The 27,500-nt window shown below is 45.0% G+C and overlaps 2 protein-coding genes across 2 annotated transcripts in view; one reads left to right on the forward strand and one right to left on the reverse strand.

Annotated features, from left to right (window-relative positions):
* LOC107284380 (protein hinderin-like) overlaps positions 1-13,844 on the reverse strand; it is a gene marked incomplete at its 3' end in the record, with an annotated part of 29,732 nt that extends 15,888 nt beyond the window's left edge. The window contains exon 1 of the mRNA XM_015812428.1: positions 13,787-13,844. Within this exon, the coding sequence (XP_015667914.1) occupies positions 13,787-13,844 (58 nt within the window). The remainder of the gene's footprint in view (positions 1-13,786) is intronic.
* Positions 13,845-14,229: 385 nt separating this feature from the next.
* TPGS2 (tubulin polyglutamylase complex subunit 2) overlaps positions 14,230-27,500 on the forward strand; it is a 20,849-nt gene continuing 7,578 nt past the window's right edge. The window contains exons 1-4 of the mRNA XM_029283432.1: positions 14,230-14,302; positions 18,142-18,221; positions 25,554-25,641; positions 27,396-27,500. The exon at positions 27,396-27,500 is cut by the window's right edge and continues 27 nt beyond it. Of these exons, the coding sequence (XP_029139265.1) occupies positions 14,230-14,302; positions 18,142-18,221; positions 25,554-25,641; positions 27,396-27,500 (346 nt within the window). The remainder of the gene's footprint in view (positions 14,303-18,141; positions 18,222-25,553; positions 25,642-27,395) is intronic.

Here is a 27,500-nt window from a genome sequence, read left to right on the forward strand (position 1 = left end):
TGCAAACGGTTGCCTTCAGCAACCAGCACCGCCCACACCTCCCCTTTTTATACAGCAATCCCAGGGTGTTGCCTCTCATTGCCTTCTCCGTTTACTTTGGAGTTGTCGCATAGACTGCTGTTGTTTTTCTCTTGCTAATTGACGACGCCTGCGAGCATCAATTAGCACATCCAGGTGTGAGCCTTCCGAATCTGACTCATGCTCCTCACACAGCTGAGCTTCATCAGAAACACGACTGGCGGGGCCAGGCTCTTCATCAAGCCGTGAGTCCTGTAATTCATCAGAGCCTCCCTCTGACCCTGAAGGCCCCTCAAAGGCCTCCTCCACCTCCTCCTCAGATTCCTCAGACTCAGCTGTTGGGAACACAGGCTGGCACGGAATCACAACACCCCTGTAGGATTGGGGTCAATCTAATAGCTGGGGGAGTGGTCTTCCAAAAAGGGGGACACTCTTCCTGCCCTGACTCCAATGGGACTCCATTAACAGACAGGACTCGAAGCATGCTTGTCCTGACAGATCTAAAGGCCATAAAGCAGTGATGGCGAACCTTTTAGAGACCGAGTGCCCAAACCGCAACCCCAAACCCACTTATTTATCACAAAGTGCCAGGGCCACATCAGCATTGTGGTGCCCTCATGGGGGGGGAAGGGTGGCGCCTCTGAACGCCGCCTCTGGCACGCAAAAACTGGGGGCACAAAGATGGGCCACCATGCTGCAAGGCGCAAAAACCAGACGTGCCGTGGGGTGCAGATACAAGGCGCTGCACCATGCAAGAACGGAGCAGGGATAGTGAGTATCACGCAGGCACTAGCCCCGCCCCATTTGCAGCACGTTTGTGCTCGCGGCCCCGTACATGCATGCATGCATGTAAAATGCTTCCCCCTCCTAATGGTTGGTGACCTCTGCTCTACCACCTCTACTCAAGCTTGCTAGTCGGTCGCTTCACTGTGCTGGGCGAGGCTCCTGCTCCAGGCAGCAGTGGTGGCCTGATGCACCTGCTGCTGGTGGCGGTGGCGCGTGTGCCAACAGAGAGGGCTCTGAGTGCCGCCTTTGGCACGCATGCCATAGGTTCACCACCACTGCCATAAAGGTTTGTGTATAACAGAATACTAGGGTTGGAAGGGACCTTTGAGGTCTTCTAGTCCAACCCCCTGCTCGAGCAGGAAACCCCTATCCCATTTCAGACCATCTCTTCTTAAAAACCTCCAAGGATGGAGCACCCGCCACTTCTGGAGGCAAGTCGTTCAGAATTGGAGACGGCTGGTCCTTCAAATACGCCACCCGACTCCCGCTAATGTTGAGTGGCTAGCTGCACAAGCCCACCACGGGGGCAAACGTGAGCCGCGGTGTCCTCCTGCTGCTGCTCTAACAGAAAAAGCCCAACCCACCTGCTGCCCAGCTTCTTCTCCAATCCTTTTCAGGACCTCCATTGGGGCAGGATTCGAATCCACAGTTGCTCTGGCCTTCGCTGCGGTCTTCTGCCCTTTCCGCAGTTGCCTGGGTCTCAGATTCCTCTCGTCAGAAACTCCTGCAGATTGAACGAAGAAGAAGACCAGGAAGTTTTCCAGTTGTTCTTACGAGGCGTCTCCCTCAACTTTTCCAGTGAAAAGGAGGAACTACAAAAACAATAAAACGTTCACCGGAAATCTCATATATCTCATCTCCTCTCATCTCTCTCCCTCTCTTTCTGTTTTTCCTACTTCTCTTTTTTCTTTTTTTCTCTTTCTCTCTTTTGTCTTCCCTGCTTCTGTCTCTCATTTTGTTTCTCTCTCTCTCTCGTTTTCCGTTTCTCTTTTTCCTACTTCTCTTTTTTCTTTTTTTCTTTCTCTTTTGCCTTCCCTGCTTCTGTCTCTCATTTTGTTTCTCTCTCTCTCATTTTCCGTTTCTCTTTTTCTTACTTCTCTGTCATTTTCCATTTTTTTCTCTTTTGCTTTCCGTTTCTCTCTCTCTTACTTTCCCTGCTTCTATTTCCTGTTTTGTTCTCTCTTTCTCATTTTCCGTTTGTTTTTCCTATTTCTCGCTATTTTCTATTTTTCTTTCTCTCTTTTGCTTTCCCTGATTCTCTCATTTCCTGTTTCTCTCTTTTTCCGTTTGTTTTTCCTACTTCTCTCTCATTTTCTGTTCTTCCTCTTTTGCTTTCCCTGCTTCTCTCTCATTTCCTGTTTCTCTCTTTTTCCATTTGTTTTTCCTACTTCTCTCTTTTTCCTTTCTTTTTTGCTTTCCCTGCTTCTCTCTCTCATTTCATGTTTCACTGTTTTTCCTACTCTCATTTTCCCTTCTCTCTCTCTCTTCTCTCTCTCTCTCTCTTTCTCTCACTCACACACACAACCACACAAACCGATTTATCACACATTTAGGCTTTTCAAGATTCCCATAAAGGCAACACTGTAAAATTTATTTGTTAAAGATTTATTGGCTTTTGATTGTTATCGCACCTGGCGCTTTTCAATACTTCTCTTCATAAAGGTAAGTTCGATTAATTTATGGACCAAGCTCACATAATTTTTAATTACTCACCTCAAGAGTTGTTTAATCAACGTCACAATGTTATGTGCTAATGTTGGGTTTAGCTACTATCTTTCCTTCTGCTATTTTTAAAATTGGAAATTGTCTGGAATCTTTCCAAGCAAGCCACATACCAGGAGAAGGGAGGGGTGAGGTGAGGTGGGATCAGATGGACTGGAATGGACTGGACAAGACAGGGATGGGAGGGATGAACTGGGATGGACAGGACAGGGATGGATGAACTGGAATTGACTGGGATGGACAGGACAGGGATGAGATGGATGGACTGGGATGGACAGGATAGGGATGGGATGAACTGGGATGGACTGGGATGGACAGGACAGGGATGGGATGAACTTGGATGGACAGGGATGGGATGGGACGGATGAACTGGAATTGACTGGGATGGACAGGACAGGGATGGGATGAACTGGGGTGGACAGGGATGGGATGGGACGGATGAACTGGAATTGACTGGGATGGACAGGACAGGGATGGGATGAACTGGGGTGGACAGGGATGGGATGGGACAGATGAACTGGAATTGACTGGGATGGACAGGACAGGGATAGGATGAACTTGGATGGACAGGGATGGGATGGGACGGATGAACTGGAATTGACTGGGATGGACAGGACAGGGATGGGATGAATTGGGATGGACAGGGATGGGATGGGACAGATGAACTGGAATTGACTGGGATGGACAGGAGTGGATGAATTAGGATGGACAGAGATGGGATGGGACGGATGAACTGGAATTGACTGGGATGGACAGGACACGGATGGGATGAACTGGGATGGACAGGACAGGGATGGGATGAATTGGGATGGACAGGGATGGGATGGGACAGATGAACTGGAATTGACTGGGATGGACAGGACAGGGGTGGGATGGACTGGGATGGACAGGGCAGAGGTGGGATGGGAACGGGACTGAAGGACAGGAGACAAGAAAGATGAAGGGAGAGGGAGAAGGGAGGAGAAAAGAAAGAAAGGGAATGCAGGGGAGGAAAGATCTGAAGTGCCCCTGAGAGGTGGGTAGCAGAGCACAGGATGGCTCAAGGGGTGCAGGAGGACTTGGGGGTCCAGGGCGACTTCCCCCACCCCTGAGGCATTCCATGCTCCGCTTAACGACCACATCGGGGACTGCAGGGGACGGTAAACGAAGCACTCTTGCCTAACAATTGTCACCACTTGCAACCAAAATAGTTGAGAACTATACAGTGAGCGCTTGCAATCTGCACACCAATTGGATTTGGACCAGATTCCCAGCCCATCCCTGTCCAAACTTGTGCAGTAGCCATGCACGCAACATACCTGGGACGTACACGGGTTGCCGGTCTTCATCGGAAACTGTGCTATCATTCAAGGAAAGCAAGGACAGCCTTTGTTCTAGAACCTGAAGGTTTAAAATGCAGGTCAGGGAAAGCTTCCTTCCACCCTACGGCCAACCAATCCTAAGCGGACTGAAGCAGACGTTCCTTGCTGTGGACTCTGTTTCAAAGAGCCAAACCTGAATTAAACCGTTGTCTGTTATTACAGGCTGGGGCGCTTTGCTTCCTTCTCTGAGCTCTGATTATAAAAAGGGACTTTGTGAGGCTTTCCAATGAGGGAAGGATTTTGAAACTCTATGAATAGTGAGGGGGGGGGTTCAATCTCTTCTATGTCTGGGGTTTGACTATTCAGGAAGGAAATCTGGGGAGGAGGACCACAGAGAGGCCCAACGCTAGATTCTCTACTCCAGAGAAAGACAAAGATGCATAGAAAAGAATATTTGCAGTTCAGGGTTGAACTGGGGGGTCCTTGGTGCTCTCTGAACTTGGGTGTTTCCTTAGAGACGTCTCATGACCAAACTAGGTAACATCATCCGTGCCAGAAGGGAGGAGGAACCCCCAGGGTCAGTGGGAGCGTTCTTTCCAGTGGACGTGTGCCGCTCAGACAAATGAGCCATCGACAGGCACATAGAGAGAAGCAAGGCCTGCGTAACATCCAAAACAGGCAATCAAAACTACTGGAATGTGCAGAAATGGATAGGTTAACGTTGAAAATTAAAGAAAAAGGAGAAATGGAATATTATATGACATGGGATTTATTTTACCAATGGTTAGTGGACAAAAAACAGAGGTTAGAAAGTTGGAAATAGGAGAATATGTGGATCATGTAAACAAGACTTATAATGGGTTAGTAAATAATTTGATTATTATATCACTAATGTTAATGTGGGCAATACTATTTTTGATATTCCGATTGCTATTTCTTAGCATATGATTGTATCTTGATGAGATTATCATGGATGTGACGGTTATTATATCTTAATACTTGTACACCTAGACAACACGCTGTTCAATATAGAAATGATAATAAAAATATATTTTAAAAAAGGCTAAAAAGGGAAACATAACCCCCCTGCCAGCAATCAACATCCAGATAAGCAGAGATTAATACTGTACTAGATTAGCAATCAAGCAGTAAACAACGCCCCAATCAAGGAACTAACAACTCAGACAATCAAATAATAAACCACCGGCCCATTTCCAGGAGACAACGAGTTCTGCCTTAAGCATCAAAGCTGGCTAGCTGACTTTGGGCCAATCACCAGGAGATGGTGAGTTCTAGTCCCGCTTTGGTCATGAAAGCCAACTGGGTGACCTTGGGCCAGTGTCTCTCTCTCTCTCAGCCCAACCCACCTCACAGGGTTGATGCTGTTGTGGGGAAAACAAGAGGAAGGAGTATTAGCTGTGCTGGCGACTTGGGAGTTATTTGTAAAAACAATAAAGGCGGAATATAAATAATTGCTGCGCATGCATACATATAAATTCTCCCAGCTATTTGAGAGTGCATTTTCAGAGAAAATGGGTTCAGTACCATCTTAGTGCTCTCATTCAAGTCCAACAACAACAACAATAATAACAAAGTTGGAAGGGACCTTGGAGGTCATCTAATCCAACCCCCTGCTCAGGCAGGAAACCCTATACCATTTCGGACAAATGGCTGTCCAGTCTCTTCTTAAAGACTTCCAGTGTTGGAGCATTCACCGCTTCTGGAGGCAGGTTGTTCCACTGGTTAATTGCTCTCACTGTCAGGAAGTTTCTCCTTAGTTCTAGGTTGCTTCTCTTCTTGGTTAGTTTCCATCCGTTGCTTCTTGTCCTGCCTTCAGGTGCTTTGGAGAATAGCTTGACTCCCTCTTCTTTGGGGCAGCCCCTCAAATATTGGAACACTGCTATCATGTTCCCCCTCGTCCTTCTCTTCATTAAACTAGACATATGAACTTCCAGGAACAAACCTGGTTACCTTGCAGAGCTAGCTGACTCAGCCTCCCTTCGTGAACTCTTGACAGAATCAGACCAGTTAAAAAAATCTTCTGAAAAGGCAGGAAAAGCAGGGTGGGCTTTTAGATTTCAGTTCCAGAAACCTCGTTTCAAAAGCTTGTTCAATCAAAAGCTTGTTCCCTTATTTCTCATCCACTTCTCCTTTCTGGGTAAACACCAAACAATACGTGTGGGCAAACAGTACGCTGCGCGCTGGGCAGGTGTGACCATGGCAACCCAGGTGACTTAAGAAAGAGGACATTTCAAACCGTGTTCCCCGCGCCCACCTTCACCCAGCCCTAAAAGTCCGCAAGAGCACCAAGTCAAGAGTTTCCTTCAACTTGAAGATGGATAGATTATATTCAGAGAAAGTATGAGCTGAATAAATATTATATAGCCTTTGAGTAGATTTTATATTATTTTTAATTATTTATTGTAATTTATGTAATTATATTATTACTCATTATATCAGTGGTTCTCAACCTTTTTAATGCCGCGACCCCAACCGGTTGTAAGTCGAGGACTAAACCGGTTGTAAGTCGAGGACTAAACCGGTCGTAAGTCGAGGACTTTCCCTGCCCAAGAGCGCCGCGCATGCGTGGTTCCGCCCCCTGCGCTGGCCGAGGCGTAGCTGGCAAGCGGCAGAGACGGAGCAGGCCGACCACCAGCTGGCCCAGCCCAAGGAGGTAAGGCACCCGCCGGAAAAGGGGAAAAAATGGCGGACAAAAAAAATGGCGGACAGCCTTGCTTGGTGACCCCCGTGAAATGGTCGATCGACCCCAAATGGGGTCCCGACCCACTGGTTGAGAACCACTGCATTATATAGTTATTGTATATCTTTTATATCTATGTTTATGGTTATGTTAAGTTGATATTTGTTTATTTGTTTTTAGAGTTAAAGGATGTTTATATTTGATTGTACTCAGGGCTTTTTTTCTCGGAGAAAAGGTGGCGGAACTCAAACCTGGCCACGCCCTCATCAAACCCTAGGACCGCCCCTTTAGAGAACAGGATGCAAGTAAAATTTGGGAGGGGCTATTTCCGGTGCGGCCGGCCCGGAAAAAGGTGCCGGAACGCGGTTCCGCCGCGTTCCGGCTGAAAAAAAGCCCTGATTGTACTATGGTTGGGTAGCTTTAATTAGACTTGGGATGATATGTGCTTAACCCTGTATTCAGTTCCGGGAAATCCGGGGGGGGGGATGAAGGAGGGTAGAGATATGTAAAAGTTGGTGTATTAAAATGTTGTAGAGAAATAATGTAAAGTTTTATGAAAAGGAGGTGCTCGGTCGGTACCCCCAAACTGCATCCGAAGGATGAGGAAAGGAAGGAGGTGGGATGTGTGGGGTGGTTGAAAGAGAGGAGACAGGTGTAGGCAGGAGGACAGGAGGGGAGGAGGGAAGTAGGTAGGAAGGGTGAAAGAGAGGGTGGATGCAGGGGGGGGCTGCCGAGCTGCTCTGAAATTTTTATGTCTGTATTTAATATGATTTTTCTATTAATGTATACCATATTTGTATTAAGACTTGGGGGGGGTTATTTGAAAAATTAATAAAAAGTTTTCACCCCCCCCCCCCCAAAAAAAAGAGTTTCCTTCAACTTAACCCCAACTTCTAGTAATTTCCAAGGCTCAGTTGTGCAGCTAGTGTGGCCGCCACACACAAACAAAGGGTTTGCCTACGGTCTTCAGCGAGGGTTTTTCCACCAACTTTCTGGAATGTTTATCTGTGAATACAGAGAGTGTTCGACTGGCAACAGTGCGCTGAGCCACTGTTTGAAGTTACAAGAGCATTGAAAAAAAGCGGCTTATGACCAGTTTTCCCACTTACGACCGTGGCAGCGTCCCCAGGGTCACGTGATCAAAGTTTGGGGACTTGGCAAACTGGCATGTACTTACGACGGTTGTAGGTGCCCTGGGGTCACGTGATCCCTCGCTTAACCGCTATGGCAAGGAAGGCCGTCAAATGGGGCAAAGCCCACTTAACAAATGTCTCACTTAGCAACAGAAATGTTGGGTTCCAATTGTGGTCGTAAAGCAAGAACTAACTGTACTAATTCAAGCCTGCACAGATTTTGAGATAAGTCCTTCTAGGTCAGGGATAGGCAACCTTGGCTCTTTTATGACTCGTGGACTTCAACTCCCAGAATTCCTGAGCCAGCCACGCTGAGGGGAAAGGGAGAGGTTTCCAAGCTGAACCATGCTGGCTCAGGAATTCTGGGAGTTGAAGTCCACGAGTCATAAAAGAGCCTACCCCTAGTCTAAGAGGCTTACCGCTTAGAACAGGAGGACTTAGGACAGGGGTAGGCAACCTTGGCTCTTTTAGGACTCGTGGACTTCAACTCCCAGAATTCCTGAGCCAGCCATGCTGAGGGGAAAGGGAGAGGTTTCCAAGCTGAGCCATGCTGGCTCAGGAATTCTGGGAGTTGAAGTCCACGAGTCATAAAAGAGCCAAGGCTGCCTACCCCTGTTCTAGTACGTGCTAGCACTAGAATTGGAGGAGGTGTCTTTCTTTTCTGGAGTTTGTAGTCCAGCCTACAACTCCAGCAACTCTTTAGGTTTCTTACCAAAGGACTAATTTTCCTGAGTCTTTTTGAGATCAGCTAGTTGAATCCTCACCAAGTTCATCCTCTCGCATCAACTGGTACTACAGAGTGGCATTCACTTAGTGGCATTCAAAGTTACAAAGGACACTCCTGGGAGTACCTCTGTTTCCCCCCAAATAAGACCCAACTAGAAAATAAGCCCTAGCGTGATTTTTTTTTCAGGGCGCTCGTAATAGAAGCCTTACTCCAAAAATAAGCCCCAGTTAAGATTGTCAGCCAAACGGACACGTTTAATACCGTATTTTCCCCAAAATTAGGCCTAAGTGGAAAATAAGCCATAATAATAATAATAATGATGATGATGATGATGATGATAATAAAGTTGGAAGGGACCTTGGAGGTCATCTAGTCCAACCCCCTGCTCAGGCAGGAAACCCTACACCATTTCAGACAAATGGCTGTCCAGTCTCTTCTTAAAAACTTCCAGTGTTGGAGCATTCACCGCTTCTGGAGTCAGGTTGTTCCACTGGTTAATTGTTCTAACTGTCAGGAAGTTTCTCCTTAGTTCTAGGTTGCTTCTCTCCTTGATCAGTTTCCACCCGTTGCTTCTTGTCATATAAGACCCGGTCTTGTTTTCGGGGAAACACGGGTACTTACAACTGGATTTGAAGTTTTGATGGTCAGGGCCCCCACAAGCCCATGACCACATGCCGGGGCCTTGGCAACCAGGCCTGGCCCTTTGCAGCATCTCGCAGTCACACTGCTGTGTTTTACAACCGTTTTGTCAAAAGCCAGCATTGACTTCCGGTTTTCAGCAAAACCAGATCATTTTGAACCGCCGGTTCTCTTAACTGTACCATTTGATGAACAACAACAGCTGCGAAATGGACCATAACACTGAGTCAGTCACGTGGGTGACCCGATTTTTGACTGTCTCCATTACAGTCATAACTTGAGGACGACTTGTATACAGATAGTATATCGACTTAAACCCACAACGGAGCTCCCAAAATTTCCACTGCGAAACAGGACAGTGGTTAAGTGAATTTTGCCGCATTTTACGTCCTTCCAGTCAGTTTGTGCGCTTAAACAAGGATTTCCAAAAAATTAAAATCGGTTTTCGGATAACGGGTGTATTACAACAGCCTGTTAATACAGACGAAAGATGAGTAAACCTTTAGTGGGTAATGCTCACATAAAACACTCAGAAGCAGGTGGGAATTTTTCTCATTTATGTCTTCTGAGGTCTTTTATTTTTTTTAAGCTATATTTAACCCGCATTAGGGTTTATGTTACCAAATTCGTGTGCCTCAAAATAACAAGAAACCGTACCCACACTAAGTTTCAGGAATTTGGCCTCAATTGTGCAATCCTACTGGGAGTAGGATGCCATCAAATCACAGAAGACTTTTTACATATAATTTCTTTATACAGCTAGTCCTTGACTTACAACCACAACGGAGCCCAAAATGTATGTTAAGTGAGGCATTTTGTTAAATGGGTTTTGGTCCATTTTACCATTTTTCTGGCCCCAGTTGTTAAAATCACTGCAGCTGATTAGTTAGTAACCCTGTTGTTAAGTGAATCTGGCTTCCCCATTGACTTTGCCTGCCGGAAGGTCGCAAAAGGGGAAATCACCTGACCCCAGGACACAGCGACCGTCGTAAATACAAACCAGTTGCCAAGTGCCTGAATTTTGATCAGGTGACCACAGGAATGCTGCAAAGGTTGTAATTATGAAAAAAAAATAAGTCACATTTTTCAGCACCTTTGTAACTTTGAACGGTCACTAAGCAGATTGTTGTAAGTTAAAAACTACCTATAGCAGGGGTGACAAACTGCCAGCCCGCGGGCCGGACGTGTCATCTGGAAGACGCGCCCACCCCATTGCCAAAAAAGACAAAACCGTCCCGATACGTTGTGCGACATCACATGATGTCACGAGTTTGACATGTCTGACCTATACTATTCCTCTTCAGGGCAAGCAGCTTGAGGCAAAGTGCACAGAGTCTGAGCAATAGTAATATGTTTTAGCAATATGTTTTAGACTGGAGGCTAAAACATATGAAGAACGGTTGCTGGAATTGCGTATGTCTAGTTTAATGAAGAGAAGGACGAGGGGGGACATGATAGCAGTCTTCCAATATCTCAGGGGCTGCCACAAAGAAGAGGGAGTCAAGCTATTCTCCAAGGCGCCTGAAGGCAGGACAAGAAGCAATGGGTGGAAACTAATCAAGGAGAGAAGCAACCTGGAACTAAGGAGAAACTTCCTGACAGTTAGAACAATTCACCAGTGGAACAACCTGCCTCCAGAAGCGGTGAATGCTCCAACACTGGAAGTTTTTAAGAAGAGACTAGACAGCCATTTGTCTGAAATGGTATAGGGTTTCATGCCTGAGCAAGGGGTTGGACTAGATGACCTCCAAGGTCCCTTCCAATTTTATTAGTAATAGTCGTAGTAGTAGTAGTAAACAAAATAAATAAATAAAATCAGATACGAAGAGAAAAGCTGTAGAAATCTAACTACACCTACCAAGAAAAGAAAAAGCAAAAAAAGGAAACCATCCACCCCGGTTTTTTTCAAACTTGGCAATTTAAAGATACGTGGAATTCCATTCCCTGGGTTGAAATTCACACACACATCTTTAAAGTGAAAAACACTGATTTATCCTTATCATAAAAGCTTTTCAATAAGTATTTTATCAGTCAATTCTAAGCTTAATCAGGTAAAAGAAACAATGAAAATCCCAACAGATTTGCAGCCCAATTGTCCAAATGACCGTAGTGAATCGTAATTAAACCCCAACTCCAAAGTCCTCTTCTGGGTCAAATTCTAGCCAGCAGGGGCATAACGCCGAAAGGAGAAAGGCAGTGGAGGAACTCTCCATTAAAAACAGAGACTTCCAAAACTTTTCAAGGAGTGGATTGTGGGAGATGGGAACACATATATTTCATTCATTTAATGAATTTACATGATTTCACGGGGGGGGGGGGATTCTCCATCAAAAATGCAGATTTCCAAAACTCCTTCAAGCAAGGGATTGGGGAAAACAGGAATACATCTATTTATTTAATAAATATATATAGGTAGTCCTATATATATATATATTGAACCCAAAATTTATATTGCTAAGCAAGACATTTGTTAAGTAAGTTTTGCCCCATTTTACAACTTTTCTTGCCACGTTTGTTAAGTGAATCATTGCAGTTGGTAAGTTAGTAACACGGTTGCTAAATGAATCTGGCTTCCCCCATTGACTTTGCTTGCAGGTCGCAAAAGGGGATCACATGACCCAGGGATACTGCAACCGTCATAAGTGTGAGTCAGTTTGCTAAGCACCTGAATTTTTATCATGTGACCACGGGGATACTGCAACGGTTGCAAGTGTGAAAAACAGTCATAAGTCACTTTTTTCAGTGCCGTTGTAACTTTGAACAGTCACTAAAGGAACAGTTGTAAGTCAAGGACTACCTATATAATGTTCATCTCCAGTTATCACATATTACAGAGCTTTCAAATATTAAAATAGAATAGAACTGGAAGGGACCTTGGAGGTCTTCTAGTCCAGTACATATTACTTTATGTACATATTACTTTATTCTAACAGAGGGATAGAATCAAGATCACATGAAGTATTAATACCACTTTACAATGCCTTGGTAAGGCCACACTTGGAATACCGCATCCAGTTTTGGTCACCACAATGTAAAAAAGATGTTGAGATTCTGGAAAGAGTGCAGAGAAGAGCAACAAAGATGATTAGAGGACTGGAGGCTAAAACATATAAGGAACGGTTGCTGGAATTGGGTATGTCTAGTTTAATGAAGAGAAGGACGAGGGGGAACATGATAGCAGTGTTCCAGTATCTCAGGAGGTGCCACAAAGAAGAGGGAGTCAAGCTATTCTCCAAAGCGCCTGAAGGCAGGACAAGAAGCAACGGATGGAAACTCATCAAGGAGAGAAGCAACCTAGAACTAAAGAGAAATTTCCTGACAGTTAGAACAATTAACCAGTGGAACAATCTGCCTCCAGAAGCAGTGAATGCTCCAACACTGGAAGTTTTTAAGAAGAGACTGGACAGCCATTTGTCCGAAAAGATATAGGTTTTCCTGCCTGAGCAGGGGGTTGAACTTGATGACCTCCAAGGTCCCTTCCAACTTTATGATGATGATGATGTACATACATAGTACATATAACTTTATGTACATATATTAATACTTTATACTTTTAATATATATACTTAATATGCACTTTGTATGCTTAATAAGTATACTTCATGTACATGTCCTTAATATATATTTATGTACTCACTCAACCCGTGAATAGCTATCCTTGCTGTTCAGTTTACTATATAGTTTGGTGCATTAAATAAACCTTAAGTCTGTCTTTAACTGAGTTCTCTGGCATAGTTTGAAAGTGGGAAACAGCAGCCCACCATTGCCAGTTTGGTGGTTGTTAGTTTCATTGAGCACAGCACTACATACAGGAAGTCCTCGACTTACGACTGCAATTGAGCTCAAAATTTCTGTTGCTCAGCGAGACATTTAAGTGGGTTTTGCGCCGTTTTACAACCTTTCTTCCCAGATTTGTTAAGTGAATTGCAATAAAGTTAGTACAACGGTTGCTAAGTGAATCTGGCTTCCCCACTGACGTTGTCAGGTCGCAAAAGGGGAAATCACGTGACCCCGAGACGCTGCAACTGTGATAAACACAAGCCAGTTGCCAAGCATCCGAATTCTGATCACGTGACCCTGGGGACACCACAACGGTCCCGAGTGTGAAAAAAAACAGTCATAAATCATTAATGCCGGGGAAACTTCGAACGGTCACTAAATGAACTGTTGTAAGTTGAGGACTACCTGTATTACTTTATAGGGATCTAAGCTGCCCAATACAGTTGCCCTGCAAGGGATCTCTTGGGACAGAGATCCCTTCCTCCCCCCCAATTCATTATGTAAGTTTTATGGAGCAATGAAGCCACCCAAATTAGCCCCTTCGGTTAATTAGATGGGCGGCACATGCAGGTAGTCCTCAATTTATGACCAAAATTGAGCCAAAACTGGGTTGCATCTCTCAACCTGTCACGCAGCTGGCTAAGGAAGATGGGAACTGGAGTCCTTCCCTGGCGGAAGGCCGCTGGGCGGAACGACTCGCTAGCTTGCGGAGGATGGGAGTTGTAGTCCCAAAAGCGACCAGCTGCTTTATCTTTCCGGGCCAACGCCGGCCACAAGGCCACACAACTCTAAACGCGAGAAAAACCCCTTGAGCGCCTATTCATAAAACCGCGGCAGCGCTCTGTACATGATCAGAGGCTACCTAGTCATGGTTTTTCAGGTCACCGCTAGCCCGCACGGTCTCCCCTCAGGCCAAGCACGCCGCAGTCCCTCTGTCAACCGCCTCACCCCACGACCGGCCGCCCCGAAGAAAGGATACGGTCCCGGCTCCAGTAAGCGGCTCCTTCCGGCTTCAGCCCCGCGGCCACATCCGCCATCTTGAAACAACCGCCACTCCCAGCGTCCCTCCGCCCCACCCCGCCCCAGCCCTCAATTCCCGCTCCTCATTGGCTGCCCGGGCCAAGCTTTGCCCAGATACGGCCCCGGCAACTCGGAGCCTCGCCAGCAGCCAATGGTGGTCACCCGCAGAAGGTAAGGGGAAAAAAAATCAGCGCAGGGCTTTCTGGGAGGTGTAGTTTTAACATTGCTTCTCTCCCAGGAATCGGTGCTGGAGTTGGACTACCGCTCCCGTCAAGCGTCGCGAGTCAACGAACGGGTCGGATGTGAGGCACCGCGGGGGGAGGGGGGCTCGGAGGTAAGGGTGGCGAGACGGGACAAGAAGCTTCCTCCGGGTGGCTTTGCGTCCCGTTTGCGGCTGGGGAGATGGAAGACCGGGGTCTGCACGGCATGAAGCCCTACCTGGAGAAGCTCACCCTCGGGGTGACCCGCCTCCTGGGTGAGTGGCAGCCGGGTCCCGCCCCCTCCGCGTTGCCAAGGAGACGGTCCAGGCGGTTCCGCCAGCATCAAGTGTCAGGGAGTTCCGCGGGCAGCTACAAGCGAGGCTCCGCTTTCCCGGGGAGGCGATGGGCGGCTTCAGCCTCTCGCAGCCTTGGCTCAAACTGCTTTTCCTGATGCTGGGATTTTTACTTTCCAATTTCCTGGGCTTGCCTGCCGCCCGAGGATTTCCTGGTGGTCTCCCATCCACCCTCACCTGTCAGGTTGAGAATCCATAGAGAAGGGAGGAAAAAAGTTTTGTTCTGGCTTCCTGATCTGAAGATTCCAGCTGGGATGTCCTAATGGAGATCTGATTCTTTGTATCTCGTTTTTTAATTTAATTTTTATTTTATTTTTTTTGTTTTACTTTTGTTTTTTGATTTGATTTTATTTTTCTCTTTCATTTTTAGTTTTTAACTTTATCTTTTTACTTTTTTATTTTACTTTTTCTATTTTTTTATTTTATTTCTGTCTTTTTGTTTTATTTTTAATTTATTTGTATGTTTTTTGTTTTTATTTTATTTTTACCTATTTTATTTCATGTTTAGTTTTGGCTTTGACTTTTTATTTTATTTTTAGTTTTGATTGTTTTTAGTTTTGGTTTTACTCTTGTTTTTATTTTTATTTTTATTTTTTATTTTACTTTTATTTCTGTGTTTTATTTTATTTCTATCTTTTTGTTTTATTTTTAATTTATTTTTATCTTTTTATTTTATTTGCATGTTTTTTGTTTTTATTATATTTTTACCTATTTTATTTTTTAGTTTTGACTTTGACTTTTTATTTTATTTTTAGTTTTGACTTTCTTTTTAGTTCTTGTTTTAGTCTTTTGTTTTTATTTTTATCTTTTTGTTTTATTTATAGCTTTGGCTTTAATTTGAGATGTTGCGGGTCTGAGAAAATCTTTCTTCCCCTTCCTTTGCACCAGAGAAAGTTTCCCACCATTTTAAAAGGGGAAGCTCTGCTAAATCGCATCCGCTAGATTCTGTTAAACTGTGGCTTGTTTAACTGTGGCTTGCTGAAGCGGCCCGGTTAGACAATGTAGCCGGCTGTGCTTACCTAGCGGCAGTGACTGCTCTTTTGGGGACACCCCACAGCAAGCCTAAACTGCCTTAAGCCATAGCAGGAGGTAGGAATCTTAAAGATGGAAGGAGCCCTTGAGGTCATCCAGTCCACCCCCTGCTCAAGGCATGGATCCAGGTCCAAGGATTTTAAAGACCTGTGGTTTTCCAAGAGGAGCTCACCGTCCCTCTGGATCACAGGAAGTTTTTATTTTTTAAAAATTCAGTCCACGTTAGCCAACACCAAGTGTTCATACGGTGCATGTAATCCTCGACTTACGACCGTTCCTTTCAGCAACCGAGCTCAAGAGAGCACCACTTGCAGGTAGTCCTCGACTTACGAGAGTTCGCTTGGTGACCGTTTGAAGTTACAAGGGCACTGAAAAAATGTGGCTTATGACCGTTTCTCACAACGACCGTTGCAGCGTCAACCTGCTCACGTGATTAAAGTTCAGGCCTTTGGCAACTGACTCGTATTTATGACGGTTGCAGTGTCCTGGGGGGGTCACGAGATCCGCTTTTGCGACCTTCTGACAAGCAAAATCAATGCGGGAAGCCGGATTAACTTAACAACTGTGTGACTCGCTTAACAACCGCAGTAATTCACTTAACCCAGGCACGTTAAACTGACGGCCTACAGGCCGGATGCGTCACGCCAAAACCGCGCCCCCACCCGATTGCCAGCAATGGGGAAAAAGTCACAATATGTCATGCGACGTCACGAGTTTGACATGCCTGACTTCACCCATGTGGCGAGAAAATTTGTAAAATGGGGCAAAACTCACTTTTAAAAAATTCTCATTTAGCAACTTAAATTTTGGGCTCAATTGGGGGTCGTAAGTTGAGGACTACACGTACCCTTCATTTCAGCCCAGAGCTACAAAAACTCTCCTGTATTGGAGGCATTCGTTTAGTGACTGTTCGAAGTTGCAGCGGCACTGGGGAAAAAAATGATTTAACAACTACTCCTCACACATATGACCGTCACTGTATCAGAGATTAAAATTCAGGCATGTATTTATGACAGTTGCAGTGTCCCGGGATCACATGATCGCCATTTGCGAACCTTCCCAGCTGGCTTCCAACAAGCAAAGTCAATGGAGGAAGCCAGATCCACTTTATGACCACTTTGATTCGCTTAAAAACTATGGCAAAAACGGTCATAAAATCAGGCCATAAAAAACTCACTCAACATCCGCCTTGCTTAGCAAGGAGCATTCTTGGCCACAATTGTGGACATAAGCCAAGGAGTACCTCTAATCAGGATATGGAGTTTCCCCCTGTTTATGAATCCTAATAATTTCTATCAGCCTTCCCTAAGTCCTAGTGGACAATCCCTTAAATATGAGCCAGCTGTGTGCTGCAGCTGCCAAAAAAACCAACACAGTGCTAGGCTGCATTAACAGAGGGATAGAATCAAGATCACATGAAGGGTTAATACCACTTTACAATGCCTTGGTAAGGCCACACTTGGAATACTGCATCCAGTTTGGTCACCATGATGTAAAAAAGATGTTGAGACTCTAGAAAGAGTACAGAGAAGAGCAACAAAGATGATTAGGGGACTGGAGGCTAAAACATATAAGGAATGGTTGCTGGAACTGGGTATGTCTAGTTTAATGAAGAGAAGGACGAGGGGGGACCTGATAGTAGTTTTCTGATATTTGAGGGGCTGCCCAAAAAGAAGAGGGAGTCAAGCTATTCTCCAGAGCGCCTGAAAGCAGGACAAGAAGCAACGGATGGAAGCCAATCAAGGAGAGAAGCAACCTGGAACTAAGGAGAAACTTCCTGACAGCAAGAACAATTAACCAGTGGAACAACCTGCCTCCAGAAGCTGTGAATGCTCCAACACTGGAAGTTTTTAAAAAGAGACTGGATAGCCATTTGTCTGTCTGAGCAGGGGGTTGGACTAAATGGCCTCCAAAGTCCCTTCCACCTTTATTATTATTATGATGATGATGATGGATCATCGCACAGTCAGCCAGATGTTCAGACTGGATTTGGCATTTTTGTCTACCTATCGAGTCCTTACCAAGGACCTAGGATAGGCAGATGTGGATGTTTGATGTTATTACAGGTATCGTCGCAGGATGGAAGCAGTTCCTAGTAAGGCCGCCTTTTGCAATTGACTATTATTATTATTATTATTATTATTATTATTATTATTATTATTATTATTATTATTATTATTATTATTATTATTATTATTATTATTATTATTATGTAGATGCTCTCTATTTGTGTTCGGACTACATCTCCCACCAGTCCCACATGTGGCTCTGAACTGTAAGGTACGGGCACTGCGATGTAGTGATTAAAGCCCTGGATTGAGGCGAGTGGCCCATATTCCAGTCCCCTCTCTGCCATGGGAGTCTCTGGGGATCTTTGAACCCGGAGCTCTTGCTCGGCCTGGCCCACATTGCAGGAGTGGTGGTCGTATCAGTAAAAAAAATCCCCCCCCAACAGTCATCCTGTGTGATGAGTTGGGCCGAAAACAGTAGGGAGAATTGCCTGACCAATGGCAAACAGAATCCCTGGAAAAGGCATAGCCATAGATACTTCAAAACACATCCAAGTTTTTTCTTGCGATGTATTTGCAAGAGTAAAAACATAAATTAAGGGGTTTTATTTTTCAAAAAACGTGAAACCTTTTCCCAGGTTGTTTTTTTCCAGTTCTTATGTTTTCTGCTGTTCTTTGCCAACTGAACGTCTGGGGTTTTTGTGTTGTCCGTGCTTGTAGAAACCTCCCCAGGAGTTACGGAAGTGATCTTTCTGGAAAAAGAACCGGCCGAGCGCCATGCAATCATCTCCTGGGAACAGGTAATGCGGCCTCCATCTGCATTTAGACGGTTCGAGAGTCTGTGTGTCTAGTGGTTAGGGCACCAGGCTAAAAACCAGGAGATGGTGAGTTCTAACCCTGCCTTAGGCATAAAGGCCAGCGGGGTGACTTTGGGCCAATCACCAGGAGTCTGAGAGTTCTAGTCCCACCTTAGCCCTGAAAGACAGCTGGGTGACTTTGGGCCAATCACCAGGAGACTGAGAGTTCTAGTCCCACCTTAGCCCTGAAAGGCAGCTGGGTGACTTTGGGCCAATCACCAGGAGTCTGAGAGTTCTAGTCCCACCTTAGCCCTGAAAGACAGCTGGGTGACTTTGGGCCAATCACCAGGAGACTGAGAGTTCTAGTCCCACCTTAGGCTTGAAAGACGGCCCTGAAAGGCAGCTGGGTGACTTTGGGCCAATCACCAGGAGACTGAGAGTTCTAGTCCCACCTTAGCCCTGAAAGGCAGCTGGGTGACTTTGGGCCAATCACCAGGAGACTGAGAGTTCTAGTCCCACCTTAGCCCTGAAAGACAGCTGGGTGACTTTGGGCCAATCACCAGGAGACTGAGAGTTCTAGTCCCACCTTAGGCATGAAAGCCGTCTGGGTGATTTTGGGCCAATCACCAGGAGAGAGTGAGTTCTAATCCCTTTTTAGTTATGAAAGCCAACTGGGTGATCTTTGGCCAGTCCCTTCACAGTTTGACTCACACCTCACAGGGTTGTTGCTATGGTGGAAATAAGAAGAGGAATGTGTGTTGGATATCTTCACCACTTTGAATTATTTTTAAAAATAATAAAAGGTGGGATCCAGATAAATAAATTGCAGCTAGAGTCGGAGCTTTCCCTCTTTTTGCCACTAGAGGTCAGAGTTTCCCTTAGTTTGTCCTGGACCAGCTACCTGCAGTAAAAGTGAAGAAATCCCTTGGAGAGGAAGAGATTTAAAGGGATGGATGAGGCTTCTGATCAAGGATTCAATTGCCCATCTTAAGAATAGAATAGAATAGAATAGAATAGAATAGAATAGAATAGAATAGAATAGAATAGAATAGAATATATGGAATGAATAGAATAGAATAGAATAGAATAGAATAGAAAATATGGAATGAATAGAATAGAATAGAATAGAATAGAATAGAAAATATGGAATGAATAGAATAGAATAGAATAGAATAGAATAGAATAGAATAGAATAGAATAGAATAGAAAATATGGAATGAATAGAATAGAATAGAATAGAATAGAATAGAAAATATGGAATGAATAGAATAGAATAGAATAGAAAATATGGAATGAATAGAATAGAATAGAATCTTTATTGTCATTTTAAATGTACACTAATCAGCATACATTACAATGAAATTTCGTTGCATTCAGCTCTCAAAAAAAAACCAACCATTTTGCATGTACCCACATACACACACATGTATGACACAGAGAAACATCACAGTCTAGTTCAAATGTATACATACACATGGCGGGTAAAACAAGATTCCTACGAATTTACAAGATGGATGGCATAAAGAACAAAGCCGTTACAGCATCTAGCAGTTCTGCCATAAATAAATGCCACACATGTAGGTAGGATCAAATGAACAAGGAAAACAGTGGGAAAATTGCGAACCCCAAATTTCATCCGTGTTTTCCAAGCAGCAGCCAATCAGGTATTCCAGGAAACATCCGAATAGGATACGAAAGAGAATCCTTGTCCTTTTCTTTGATGCTGGTCGAACTTATTTTGTGGTATACTGCTCCCAGACTAGGAAGCTCTACCAGATGGTCATTCTTGTCCCTGGTAGAAGTGTCAGCTTTTTATAGAATACCTATAGAGATACCTTGACTTACAGCAGGTCATTTAGTGACCGTTCAAACTTACAATGGCACTGAAAAAAGTGACTTATGACCATTTTTCATACTTGCAGCATCCCCGCAGTCACATGATCAAAATTCACCCGCTTGGCAACTGACTCATATTTATGACGGTCGCAGTGTCCCTGGATCATACGATACCCTTTTGCGACCTTCAGAGGGAGCCAGAGTCACTTAACAACTGTGTTACTGATTTAATAACTGCAGCGATTCATTTAACAACTGTGGCAAAGAAAGGTCGTAAAATGGGACAAAATTCACTTTAATAGTTCTATTGTTTAGCAATGGAATTTTGGGCCCAACTGTGGTGGTAAATCAAGGACCACCTGTATATGACTTTTTTTTTTTTCAGCAGTCATTAAGCAAATCACTGCGGTTATTTAATTGAATCCACAGTTGCTTAACAATTCACCAACCACCATGGGGATTTGCTTAATGGCAGTCGTAAGTCCAGGACTGCCTTCATAAACTGCTTCGTCTCCTCTGCGGGAACCCCACCCCACCCCTGCAAATGTTTGAAGCTTTCTTTTTGGCTCGCTCACCGCCCCAAAATGTGGGTTTTTTTCTATCCTGCAAGTAGGATAGCTCCTTTTAATAGACTGCCTGCTATAATTTATTTGCATTTTATTTTATATGGCCTTTTTAGAGAGTGCTCATCTCCCTTCATAGAGCAACTCTGGGTGGTTGCTTACTGCTGTTAGCTGGTTAGAGAATAGTTTTTAAGACAGCCATTTGTCTGAAATGGTATAGGGTTTCCTGCCTGAGCAGGGGGTTGGACTAGATGACCTCCAAGGTCCTTTCCAACTTTAGTAGTAGTAGTAGCAGCAGCAGCAGCAGTAGTAGAGAAAGGGAAGGTATTCGGGAGGGGGAGAATGGCACCCAATCTATTTCATTTGTTCCTTAAAAATTGAGCAGATGGGAGCAAAGCATTTGGCAGATCGACTCCATAGCAGCCTCGCCTTTAATCTTTTTTTCGCAAATGAGGCAAACATATCCAACACAACTTCCTCTTCCTGTTTACCTTTTTTTTTTTTTTTTTAAGAAATTTTATTTATTTTTTTCAATCATAAAAAACAATCATAAGTAAACACAATGGCAATAACCCCCCACCCCCACCCCGGACTCCCCAAACCTAATCCCAGAATAATATTCATATGAAAGTAAACAAATACTAATATCTCTAACTCTACAAAATATCTTAATCTACAAGAAAAGATAGTAGAAATAAACCAACTTACAAAATTCTAAAAACCTAACTTATATTCTACCACTTTATGTTTCTTTTGAATATAAACAATCCATCTTCCCCATATTGATAAAAATTGTTCATTCGAATGGTTCTTCAAATAAGCCGAAATCTTTGCCATTTCAGCAAGATACGAAACTTTCAATCTCCAATCTCCCATCGTTGGCAGAATTGGGCTCTTCCAGTTTTGGGCTATTAACAATCTAGCAGCAGATAAACAATAAAGCATCAGATTTGTTTCTTTTACATCTAAGTTCTGCACAATACCTAAAAGAAAAAACTGTGGGAGAAAAATAATTCTTTTTTTGAAAATCTGCTGTAGGTTCCACCATAATTGTATCCAAAAAGCCTTAATAATCTTACAAGTCCACCACATATGAAAAAAAGTTGCATCTGGATGACCACATCTCCAACACTTGGATTCATAATTCGAATAAATGCGAGACATAGTTGAAGGATCCAAGTGCCATCTATAAAACATCTTATAAAAATTTTCACGTAAATTTTGAGCTTGTGTGAACTTCACATTTCTCACCCAGATCAACTCCCAAGTGTCCATAGGTATTGTTTCTCCTATATTTTGAGCCCACTTAATCATACAATCTTTAACTAATTCAGTTTCTGAGTCCAATTCTAATAAAACATTATAAATCCTCTTAATATGACCTTTAACACCATCTCTTACTTGCTTCAAAAAAATCCCATCTTCAGAAGCAAAAGAAGTCTTTTTATCAACTCGCCTTCCTGTTTACCTTTACTACATCAACAACAACCCTGTGAGGTGATGAGGCAGGACTAGAACTCATCTGCTGGTGATTGGCCCAAAGTCACCCAGCCAATTTTCATGTCTAAGTTGGGACTAGAACTCTCAGTTTCCTGGCCATTGGCCCAAAGTCACCCAATTGGCTTTTAGGCCTAAGGCAGGACTAGAATTTACAGTGTCCTGATGATTGGACCAAAGTCACCCAGCCAGCTTTCAGGCCTAAGGCAGGATTAGAACTCTCCATCTCCTGATGATTGGCCCAAAGTTCACCTCCCTGGCTTTCACGCCCTAAGGCGGGACTAGAACACCCCGCCTCCTGGTGTTTGACTCTTACAAGTCACCCAGCCGCTTTTCATAGCTAAGGCGAGACTTGAACTCGCGGTCTCCCACTTTGTAGCCTGGTGCCTTAGCCAGTGAACCAAACTTACCCTATATTTGGGGGGAGGGGAAAGGTCGGGATTTGACTCCGTCTTCTCTTCGAAAAGTATCGCCTGTCCTCTGCTTGCGATGGTCCCCGTAAAACCTCCCCTATCAGTCAAGATATTTAAAAATGAAATGAAGCAGGCGGAACCATTCCTTCTGAGCGACATTGCTCATTCTGCATGAATTCACTCTTGCGATTTGACCGCTCTGCAGCCCGTGATTTTCCAAAGGGAGAATTGGAAGCACACGTATTAATTAAAAAAAAATTCTAGAGTGCGCAGAAATGGATAGACTGACTTTAGAGCAGGCATGTCAAACACAAGGCCCGGGGGCCGGATGCGGCCCGCGACGTGGTTTCATGGGGCCCGCGAAGCCATCCTGGAAACAGTGATGGAACGGCCCCCGCTGCCTTGGCCCTGGCCCAGGCCGGCCGGGAGCCAATGTACAATTTTGTGGTGGCCATCTATGCTGAAACGCATTCAGTCTTAGCTCCACAAGGCCGTCTGGAAACAGCGAGGAACCAGGAGAACCTTGAGCAGCAGCCTTGAGGAAGTGGGGCTGGGCTTGGTGCTGCGGGTGCTCAAGGGCCACGCTGGGCATTTTACCTCTGCTGCCCAGGGCTCCGGGCAGCCCGCACCACCATCCAGCCCCCCCCCCCGGCATGGCCTGAGAGGAACAGTGAGGCTCCTCCAGTGGACCATGCCTTGGCGCTTGCCCCGGTCCCACCTCCTTCTGCCAGAGACCCTCAGATCCGTCCCACTCCTGCCCAGGCCCCCACAGGCAGCCTTGACGCGAACGATGTAGAGCTGACCACGCCCACCCAGCAGGCCACACCCACTCCATCCATGCCCACCCAGTAGGCCGCACCCACCCTGGCCGCACACACCCGGCCCCCTGAGGGCAACTGCAATGCTGATGCAGCCCTCAATGAAATTGAGTTTGACACCCCTGCTTTAGAGATTAAAGAAAAAGAAAATTCAGTGTATTTTAGAACATGGGATAATTTTTGGCTAGAAAAACGGTTCAGAGAGGAAGGAATGTGACATGTAATTTTGAATACATACCAGCAAGAAGGATGACATGGAGTGATTAACTAATATTGCCTAAGATAATTAACCATATTTATTATTATCACTTATTACTATATCTATTATTGTTGTTTAAATCTCTGTACCCAGACAGTATGCTGTTTGCTAAATATTGAAAATGTTACCTGGGGAAGCCCCAACCTTGACCCCAACCCTAACCTAGACCCCAATCCCAACCCTGACCCTATTCTACCCGTAACCCCATAAAAACTAATAAAACTTTTTTTAAAAAAAAGATATTTAAAAATGAAATCAAGCAGGCAGAACCATTCCTTCTGAGCAACATTACCCCATGCCCACTCATTACTCATTCTGCATGAATTCACTCTTGTGATTTGACCGACACTGGGGGAAAGTTCCACCTCCTTACCTGCTCTGCAGCCTGTGATTTTCCAAAAGGAGCATTGGAAGCACACGTCACCTGAGTGGCCAGGAGAATCCAGCCGAGAACGGACAGCGGGCAACTGTCCAGACAGCTTACACCCGGCCAAAGAGAGCTGGATGACTGCTAAGCTGAAGGGGCGGCCATCCCAAGGGGGTTGGCATCAGCTCAGGTCTTTAAGAATGCCAGAGGGTCAGTGGGGAGAAAATAGTCACGGCAAATGCTTCCCTTGGCTATTTCGGGACAAAACTTTGAAGAATGTCCGGGCCAAACCAAGCAGAATAACCGAGTAGGAAGGGACTTTGGAGATCTTCTAGTCCAACCTTGGTAAGGCTACACAATACTGCATCCAGTTTTGGTCACCACGATGTAAAAAAGATGTTGAGACTCTAGAAAGAGTACAGAGAAGAGCAACAAAGATGATTAGGGGACTGAAGGCTAAAACATGTAAGGAACGGTTGCTGGAATTGGGTATGTCTAGTTTAATGAAGAGAAGGACGAGGGGGGACAGGATAGCCGTGTTCCAATATCTCAGGGGCTGCCCCAAAGAAGAGGGAGTCAAGCTATTTTCCAAAGCCCCTGAAGGCAGGAGAAGAAGCAACGGATGGAAACTAACCAAGGAGAGAAGCAACCTAGAACTAAGGAGAAACTTCCTGACGGTTAGAACAATTAACCAGTGGAACAACCTGCCTCCAGAAGCGGTGAATGCTCCAACACTGGAAGTTTTTAAGAAGAGACTGGACAGCCATTTGTCTGAAATGGTATAGGGTTTCCTGCCTGGGCAGGGGGTTGGACTAGAAGACCTCCAAGGTCCCTTCCAACTTTATTATTATTATTATTATTATTATTATTATTATTATTATTATTATTATTATTATTATTATTATTATTATTATTATTATTATTATACCTCCTGCTCAAGCGTATCATTCTGAACCAATGGCTGTCCAAATATCTTCTTCAAAATGCCTACAATTTCTGGAGGCAAGTCGTTCCACTGATTAATTGTTCTCACAGTTGGGAAATTTCTCCTTAGTTCTAGGTTGCTTCTCTCCTTGATTAGTTTCCATCCGTTGCTTCTTGTCCTGCCTTCAGGTGCTTTGGAGAATGGCTTGACCCCCCTCTTCTTTGTGGCAGCCCCTCAAATACTGGAACACTGCCTTGTCCTTCATGTCACCCCCTTGTCCTTCTTTTCACTAGACTAGACATACACAATTCCTGTAACCTGTTTTCCAAAGCACCAGAAGGCAAAACAAGAAACAAGGGATGGAAACTAATTCAGGAGAGAAGAAACCTGGAATTGAGGAGAAACTTCCTAACAGTAAGAACAACTAATGAATGGAACGATTTGCCTCCGGAAGTCATGGGTGGTTCATTAATGGAGGTTTTAAGAAGAGACTGGACAGCCAGTTGTCTGAAATGGTATAGGATCTCCTGCTTGAGCAGGGGGTTGGACTAGAAGACCTCCAAGGTCCCTTCCAGCTCTATTTCTGATGCAACACATCCCACTTCTTAATCCTGACAAGCTTTCTGTTCTCGTCCCCACGGTCGTTTTTGCTTGCAGAAAAACGCCTGTTTCCTACCAGAAGATCTGAAAAATTTTTACCTCATGACGGACGGTTTCCAAATGACCTGGAGCGTCAAGTTTGATGGTAAGGCTATCCGGCCCCTTCTTGATCCCTGGTTATTCACCTATCCTAGATCAGGGGTGGGCAACCTCGGCTCTTTTATGACTCGTGGACTTCAACTCCCAGAATCCCTGAGCACGGCTCAGTTTGGAAACTCTCCCTTTCCCCTCAGCATGGCTGGCTCAGGAATTCTGGGAGTTGAAGTCCACGAGTCATAAAAGAGCCAAGGTTGCCTACCCCTGTCCTAAGTCCTCCTGTTCTAAGTGGTTAGCCTCCTAGGCCAGGGGTAGGCAACCTTGGCTCTTTTATGACTCGTGGACTTCAACTCCCAGAATTCCTGAGTCAACATGGCTCAGCTTGGAAACCTCTCCCTTTCCCCTCAGCATGGCTGGCTCAGGAATTCTGGGAGTTGAAGTCCACGAGTCATAAAAGCGCCGAGGTTGCCTACTCCTGTCTTAGATGGATCGCTGGAGGTTTTCAAGAAAAGATTGAACGGTCCATTGTCCAGGATGGAAGAACAACTCCTGCTTGGGCAGTGGGTTGGACTAGAAGACCTCCAAAGGTCCCTATCAGCCCTTTGATTTGGGGTTTCTAATTCAAGGAAGGATGTTTCTGACTCCAGAGTGGGCAGGATTATAGCTACTCCTTGAATTACGACTGTAATGGAGTCTGCTCGCTATGGCCGTCAGCCGTGACAGTTCTAAAGCAAGCCGTCATGTGACAGACCCGATTACAGATAGTCCTCAACTTACAACCATTCGTTTAGTAACCATTGGAAATTGCAACAACGCTGAAAAAAAGCGACTTGTGACCGTGTTTCACACTTACAACCGTTGCAGCATCCCCAGGGCTACATGATCAAAATTCAGACGCTTGCCAGCTGGTTCGTACGTACGACGGTTGCCGTGTCTCCCTGGGTCACGCGATCCCCTTTCGCGACCTTCCGACAAGCAACATCAACGGGGAAGCCAGATTCGCTTAACGACGGTGCTGCTAACTTGACAGCTGCAGCGATTCGCTTAACGACGGTGCTGCTAACTTGACAGCTGCAGCGATTCGCTTAACGACGGTGGCAAGGAAGGTCGTAAAATGGGACAAGACTCACTTCACAAATGTCTCGCTTAGCAACGGAGGTTTTGGCCTCATTTCCTGGTCGTAAGTCGAGGACTGACCTGCCTGCGACATTTTTGTTGCTTCAGCCATTAAGCAAATCGCCATGGTCGTTAATCGAGTCCACAGTTGCTTAGCAACTCACATCCGTGGTGATGCGCTTAACGACTGCCGCAAAACAGGGAACATGATGAGTACTTTGTTAAGCAAACCCATTGTTTGCTGAGGGGTATTTTTGCAGAAAACCAGAAGTAAGTGCCATTTATTTGTGTTTTTTTGCAAAAACAGCATAAATTGTGGTCATGTGACTGTAGGACACTGCAAACCACCATAGATGCAAATACATTTCCCATGACAGCAGGAGGCCCCACATCACCCATCCAGATTTCATGCTTAAGGTAGGACTCGAACTCACCGTCTCCTGGTGATTGGCCCTTTATAACTTCAGAACTGGGTCATAAGTACCTTTGGGGGGAGGGGTCCATCATAGTTTACTACGCAATTGGTAGTTCTGCTTCTGTGGGTTCAATTCGTGGTCTCCTCATTTTATTTTTGAGAAAATGCAGCCCATTTAGCAGTGAAATAAAGCCCAGAGATCTCTTTTACAGTGTTGAGATTTAAGGTTTGGGCGTAGCGTATTGTGTGAACCAGGTTCTTTTCTCTTCCAGATAACCCCGTTTCCCTGGGCTGTATGACGATTAACAGCATCTCCAAGCTAACCCGTCTCAGCGTTTCACCTGCGTATGCTTTGCCCAGTGCACCAACCCTGGCTG

The sequence above is a fragment of the Protobothrops mucrosquamatus genome, unplaced genomic scaffold (assembly GCF_001527695.2).
Source record: "Protobothrops mucrosquamatus isolate PMUCROS unplaced genomic scaffold, P.Mucros_1.0 scaffold_61, whole genome shotgun sequence".
Taxonomy (NCBI): Eukaryota; Metazoa; Chordata; class Lepidosauria; order Squamata; family Viperidae; genus Protobothrops; species Protobothrops mucrosquamatus.